General features: G+C 50.1%; 1 protein-coding gene across 1 annotated transcript; it reads right to left on the reverse strand.

Moving 5' to 3' along the window:
• Positions 1-2,267: 2,267 nt before the first annotated feature.
• Positions 2,268-6,580, reverse strand: ppp1r15a (protein phosphatase 1, regulatory subunit 15A). The gene is made up of 3 exons (XM_061244755.1): positions 6,329-6,580; positions 4,205-5,327; positions 2,268-2,626 (listed from the first exon to the last, which is right to left on the reverse strand). Exons 2-3 carry the CDS (start codon positions 5,309-5,311, stop codon positions 2,426-2,428), a joined length of 1,308 nt encoding a protein of 435 aa, XP_061100739.1. The 5' UTR covers positions 5,312-5,327; positions 6,329-6,580; the 3' UTR covers positions 2,268-2,425.
• Between the last annotated feature and the right edge of the window lie 351 nt (positions 6,581-6,931).

Raw genomic sequence — 6,931 nt, forward strand, 5'->3', positions numbered from 1 at the left:
TGCCCCCGTACCATGGCTGTCACGGCAACAGTCATCTCACGGTAAACATCTGTGAGATGGCTGTTGCCGTGACAGCCAGCGCCAAACAAACAGGAAGTGCACTGACCTTCCCCTCCAGTCCTCCAGAGCAATTCTGGCGGAACTCCAGGAATTGCGTGAGGAGAAGAATCGCGGATATTTAAATGTTTGCGGGGAGCAGTTACCCCCGGGAGAGATTCCCACCCTCTGCCCAATCCGTCCAGCGTTCCGTCCAAATCCTGGAATCTAGCAGGAGAGTGACCCCGTCCTGTCCTGGAGCACTAGATAGAACTCCAATAATTAAATGACAACAAATTAACAGCTAATGAATTAAATAGCCAATTCTATTCCTAAGTAAAAAAAACTGCTGCTTGTCTTGTTTGGCTGTTGAAAATTATGTAATAAAAGGACTTGGGCGTTATTCTTTTTGTTCTGAAGAGATTCGCTGTAAATAGTTCACTAAATAAACAATGACGCCGCCTGGTGGACATCCATGAAAGCCGAAGCGCAGGGAATATATTGATCGCGTGAGTAACATGGCTGCAATTGAGACAGGTGTTTTGGCCCAGAATAGATAGTCTTCGAGAAACTTGAATCATCTTAAATTCACTTAATTTAAATGGGGATTTCCACGACTAGCTTATTCAAATGAAATTGCTCATTCAAATAGATTCCCCAAACTGCTTCGTGTGATTATGCAATAATGGTGTCAAAATGTTAATTTAAATGTAATGTACGCTGTTTGCATTTTCAGTCTCCAAACAGGCATTTGAAATGTCATGATCAAAGACATAGTTACGCTAGAAAGGTAGCATCATTCAAATGGTCATCGATATGTAAAAAGGGTAACAGCGCCCCGTCTTTGCATCGGACGTTAAAGCACTGCGCTAGAAAGGTGTCAAAATTGAGAAAAAATCGTATAAAATATGGTTCTGTAAGGGCTCTTTGGCTTGGAACCGTTTCAGTTCTTTATGGAACCCTGCATCAGAAGTGTGAAAGCTTCCCAGACCAAGAACCCTTTTATTGCTATTGGAATCACTGGGTTCTTATTGGAAGCACATTTTGTGTTTTGCCTGAGGGGGTATTAACGGGGGGTTTGGCCCTGTCTGTACTCTGTCCCGGGAGTGTTGAGCTGTTGAGAGCCACAGGGCGGAACAAGCAGATATTCCCACATTTGGGAATGTTCAGTGGATCAGTGTGAAAGCAATATTTTCCAGCCATTTGTGTATTAGCAAATATGAGACCCACCTGGGGCAGAGACCCAGGCAGGTATGAATGCTTCTGTGCCTGCGGCTACGCTACAGGCGAAGCACAATGCAAATCAGCTGCACACAAGAGATGAAACCATTCCCATTCAAATTAGGAGCGAAGAACCCAAAACGATTAAGTGGTACGTTAAAGGGTACACGGCCCTGCTTTCTCAGAGCGCATGACTCTTTTTTTTATATAGCGCCTTTATCCAAAGCGCTGTACAATTGATGCTGCTCATTCACCCATTTATACACACACTCACACACCAACGGCGATTGGCTGCCATGCAAGGCACCGACCAGCTCGTCAGGAGCATTAGGGGGGGTTGGTTGTCTTGCTTAAGAACACTTCTTCAATACACCCATGGCGGGATCGAACCGGCAACCCTCCAACTGCCGGACGGCTGCCCTTACCACCTCAGCCAATGTTGCTCATTTAGCAACTACTTCCTCAGAGCCCCTGAAATCGGTGTGCAGTGGTTGGTGTGTAGAGGTCCAATTACCTGTACGAATACTGGTTTAATTAGAAGTTTGACCATAGTAAAATGTTGGAGACTGAGCCTTCAGTGGTTATTCACCTAACAGCTATAATGTCAATCCTTAAACGAATGGACAATGCAACAATTTAAAAATGTACTTTCGTAACCTTGAAGACGTGTGGAGACTCAGTCCTTTACAGAATGTGGAATTAATTATTAGTTAACAGAACTGCAGGAATCCCAGGGAGGTTTCACCCTGGCAGCGGGCCCAGAAACTGAGAATGGGCTGCGTGTGTGAGTGCGTGTGAGTGTGTGTGTGTGTGTGTGTGTGCGTGTGAGTGTGTGTGTGTGTGTGCGTGTGTGTGTGTGCGTGAGTCAGAGATACATAAGGGTCATGATGGATGATGAGTCAGTGGTAGGTTTCCAGTCATAAGGCTGAAACTAAAAGACTCATACTGATGACTCAACTGTGAGAAGTTCTCCCTCCTCGGTACCAAGACAACAGACACAACACAAGACATACTTCAGCCTAGTTTTATTTTTTCCATGTTTTTTTTTAATACAAATACATAGATTCAAGTTCACAATACAATATATACAAAAAGGTTTCATAATAAATACAATAAAAAGTAATGCATATAAAAAGAGCTTTTTAAACGACGTGGTGCAGAGTTCAGGTCAGCGGACCCTACCCCACACACTCGCTCTGTGATTGGCCTGCAGGACGGGGCTGATGATGTCACCGGCCAGCTGGAGCCGCCGGCGGAATCTGTCGCGGTCCCTCGCCATCTCCAGCCAGCGGCCTCCGTCCCGCGCGGCCCGGCTGGCGAACGCCCACGCCACCAGGGGGCGCACCAGCACCTCCTCACTGAACCGCACCTGTGAGCGGGGCACAGAACAAGACGCGTTACACACTCGGACACGCACTCGGACACGCACTCGGACACGCACTCGGACACGCACTCGGACACGCACTCGGACACGCACTCGGACACGCACTCGGACACGCACTCGGACACGCACTCGGACACGCACTCGGACACGCACTCGGACACGCACTCGGACACGCACTCGGACACGCACTCGGACACGCACTCGGACACGCACTCGGACACGCACTCGGACACGCACTCGGACACGCACTCGGACACGCACTCGGACACGCACTCGGACACGCACTCGGACACGCACTCGGACACGCACTCGGACACGCACTCGGACACGCACTCGGACACGCACTCGGACACGCACTCGGACACGCACTCGGACACGCACTCGGACACGCACTCAGACACACACTCAGACACACACTCAGACACACACTCAGACACACACTCAGACACAGACACGTTGACCTTTCGAGGCACACGGTCCCAACTCCGCTCACTTCCTGTCATCATTACGCAACCGTCGGAACATCCGTTTGAACATCGTGCGCTGCACTCGTCACGGATTCAAATACTTTTCTGCGTTCGAGCAAAGCTCGTTCTGGAACAGACGAAATGATCCCCGCCCATCTGCTCCCCCCGGCAGGCTCAAATGCGCCAGGCAAGATCAACAGAGCACAGAAAGGTATGCAAATCCAAAACCACAACCGTTCGAAGCCAGGTCCGCTCTCCTAACTTGCTTCATCGTCACTTACGCAAGGGGGAGTCACTGTATCGGCGACGTAGAAAGATTTAATCTACAGGCGGTGTTTTATTGGACGATAAAAAGGGTTCAAGGGCTCCACGCGGAGAACATCGCGTTAAAACGCCTCGTTTAGTCGCGCTCATGGCCGCTGAGCACTGGAGTGCAGACGCTCTAATGCGCGTGCGTGCCAAAGTCCCTCCGCCTCCACTGTAAACGAAGTGAAGGCCAGGTTCAGGCCAGCCAGCCTCAGGCCAGCCAGCCCTGAGAGTATGAAAGCCCGTTCGCTCCTCATTGAGACGCTTACCCACCCGACAGCCTCACTTATAGCCCAAGAGCAATCGGGACGAGTCGCCTCCAGGACTCAGCCCTTGCAACAGCCCGACACCTGCTCACTGGTGTGCTGCACCCCGTCTTAATTCAGCCCATTCAGCCCACCGGGACATCAGCCTCACAACGGTGACGCGAGAGCCTGAGAGGCCCAGGGACTGAGCCCAGATCGTGCAGCCAATCGGACGTGGCTGGTGTAATCCGCCCCACCGCCTGACGAAATGCGTTTCACACACACACACACACACACTCTCACACACACTCTCACACACACTCTCACACACTCTCACACTCTCACACACACACACACACACACACACACACACACACACACACACACACACACACACACACACACACACACACACACACACACACACACAGTGCTGCTGCCGAAGGTAAACGCAATGGTGATGCAAACACAGAGCCCTGGGGGCAGAGCCTGTGGTGATGTCACAAAGGAAATATTCTAATGTGAATAATCCCACCCCTTTATACCTTTTTGCCTGCTTTCCTCTGTGCCTGTGGAGGGTCGCTCTCTGCCTCTGCCTCTGCCTCCTCCTCCTCCTCTTCCCACTCGCTCTCTCCCTCCTCCTGCTCTCCCTCCTCCTCCTCCTCCTCCTCCCACTCGCTCTCTCCCTCCTCCTGCTCTCCCTCGGCGATGTGGAGAGGCCTGGTCCCGCTCCACTCCTCTGTCCCTGGAGCGCTTCCCCTCTTCCTGGCGGGAGGGGCGAGGTGGAAGGGGTTGAAGGGGTCACTGGTGCAGAGGAAGGATCCCCAGTGCCCAGAGTCTGAGCTCCCATCACTCTCATCCCACTCATCATCATCATCATCATCATCATCCTCATCCTCCGACCACTCATCCTCATCCTCTGACCAGTCCGACTCGCTGTGCTCCTCTTCCTCCTGCTCGCCCTCCGAGTTCAGGCCGGGGCCCGAGGGGGTCTTCCTGCTGTGGGCGGGGACTGAGGGTTCGCTGGGCAACTCCTCATCATCATCAGACTCCCACTCCAGCCAATCAGAGAGGTCCAGCTCGCCACCCTCCGCCATCTTCATCTTCACTTGCTCCTCATCCATGACCTCATCCATGACCTTCACCTCATCCATGACCTTCACCTCATCCATGACCTTCACCCCATCCATGACCTTCACCCCATCCATGACCGTCACCTCATCCAAGACCTTCACCTCATCCAAGACCTTCACCTCATCCAAGACCTTCACCTCATCCAAGACCATCACCTGATCCATGACCTTCAGATGTAGGTTGCAGTTCCACTCCAGGCCAGCAGGGGCTCCCCCTGTGAGCCCCAGCAGACGCAGGGCAGGGGAGGCGGCCGAACGCCACACCTCCATGACCTCTCCGCAGCGCTCCGCGATCCTGGAGAGCGTGGCCCGGAGACGCCGCAGCGCCGCACGCAGCAGCCGGAACGCCGGCGTTCCCAGAGACGGCTCTTCCGGCCGGGCTCTTTTCAACTCCTCCGGGAGGGGCGTCGTCGCGGCGGGAAGACCCCGCTGGTGCACCGCAGGCATGGCGGACAGCATGTAGGACGGGGGACACAACTGCAGCAAGGGCTGATGGGAATGAGGAGTCCTTGGTGCCATGTCAGGCCTTCACATGCTGCCGACGAGAAACCATTCACATTATGGGGGGTCAATACATTAAAAAGGTGCAATAGGCAAGATTTTTTTTGTGTCAAGACATTGTTACAAGACCACTGTGAACCCATTCCCACCATTCAAAAAGGCTCACTGACATGCTGATTCACCCTCTGCCTGCGTTTGTAGTCCTTAAATTCGGGTTTCATAATATACAATCGACGGCCCGTCACTCTGTACCAAAACATTGTATAACTGTACAACAATTCAAGCTCATTGGTTGAAAATTGGTTCCAACTGCCACAGCCAACAGCGTTTCAGAGTCAGCGGGTTCACAGAGAAGGGGGTGGGAAAAACATTGTTGTGGTTGTGTTCCTCTCTTGACCGTTAGAAGTCCGAAATTACCTATTGTTCCTTTAACCTTACCTGGCGACAGGTGAATCCAGAGAGAGGTTAACAACATGTCACGGCTACTCACACCGAGTTCAATAACCTTAGTTTATTTTCTTAGGGTATTTTCTATTATTACTAGGCTGAATATACTCATTTATTTTCACATACAACTAAGACTGACTCAAAAACGAAGGGAAGAGAAACGGCAGCTTCCTGTATTAAACGCTAACCTTAATTTCGGTGGCTAGATAAGGTTACTTGGGATAACAACTCCGCAATAAATACGATTTAGCCCTGATGTAAAATCACCAGCTTGAAATCGTTTTACCATCAGTTTCAAAACATAGCTTTAGCTCAAACCATGTTGATTATAGAGCTGGTCTAACTGGTTCACCAGCTACGACCCGTTTCAAAACCTAGCTTGAGAGGCGATTATCTGGGTCTACATGTTACCCCACCCTCCGAAGACTGAATTCTTACCATTGAGAGAACGTATCGGCTTGTTTGCCAGGACAAAAAGATCCAAACATTAGTCATCTTACCAGCTAACTTGGCAACGTCCATAAACCCGAATACATTTAAGCTAAAACTTTTAAGCGAATCAAAACGTATATTCGCAATAAAGCTTACCGTCGTTCAAATATTTCAGCCCGTTGCTTGGAAATCGCTCCAGCGAAGATTAAGTGTTCTTCGATTGAAACAATCTTGCTTCTCAACGGCACTCGGTGTCTTCAGAAAGCGAATCGACATGTTCTCATGCACAATCAAATATTCAATTTTCTGCGATTTTTCTGCGGATGAACTCGAAAAAGACATTGCTTCAGAATGACAGTTTCTCTTTGTTTTCATGTTTTGTTCTTCCGTTTTAAAATGGTTGCGGTGTTGCGCACATCCAATTTATAGTGTTCAAACACGTACTCTCAACGGGCGGGGCGTAAGTCGACGTTACCCAATCCAAATGTGACCGAGCAAAGTCGAGAATGTTTTCGTAGCGTCACTTACGGAAAACTACGTGCCGTGCCTCATTCCTTTCATGGGAGCGACTCCAGGAAATTAGATAACCGTGCCAACGACGATTATTCAGACGAAACAGTTCGGAAAACACCATATTTGTTCACTTTCGCTTCATCGTTTAAGCAGAAATATTTTTGAAAAGTTCCAAGAAACGAAAATTCAGATATATCACTATCTAGAAATCACGGAAAAAAAAACCCAATTATCAACAGTATCTGA

This window comes from Conger conger, chromosome 6, assembly GCF_963514075.1.
Source record: "Conger conger chromosome 6, fConCon1.1, whole genome shotgun sequence".
NCBI lineage: Eukaryota > Metazoa > Chordata > Actinopteri > Anguilliformes > Congridae > Conger > Conger conger.

Coding starts and splice junctions, on each gene's coding strand:
- ppp1r15a (XM_061244755.1), bottom strand. CDS start 5,311: ATGGCACCAAGGACTCCTCATTCCCATCAGCCCTTGCTGCAGTTGTGT. Junction 2,627..4,204: donor AGAGGAAAGCAGGCAAAAAG/GTATAAAGGGGT, acceptor CCCCGCTCACAG/GTGCGGTTCAGTGAGGAGGT.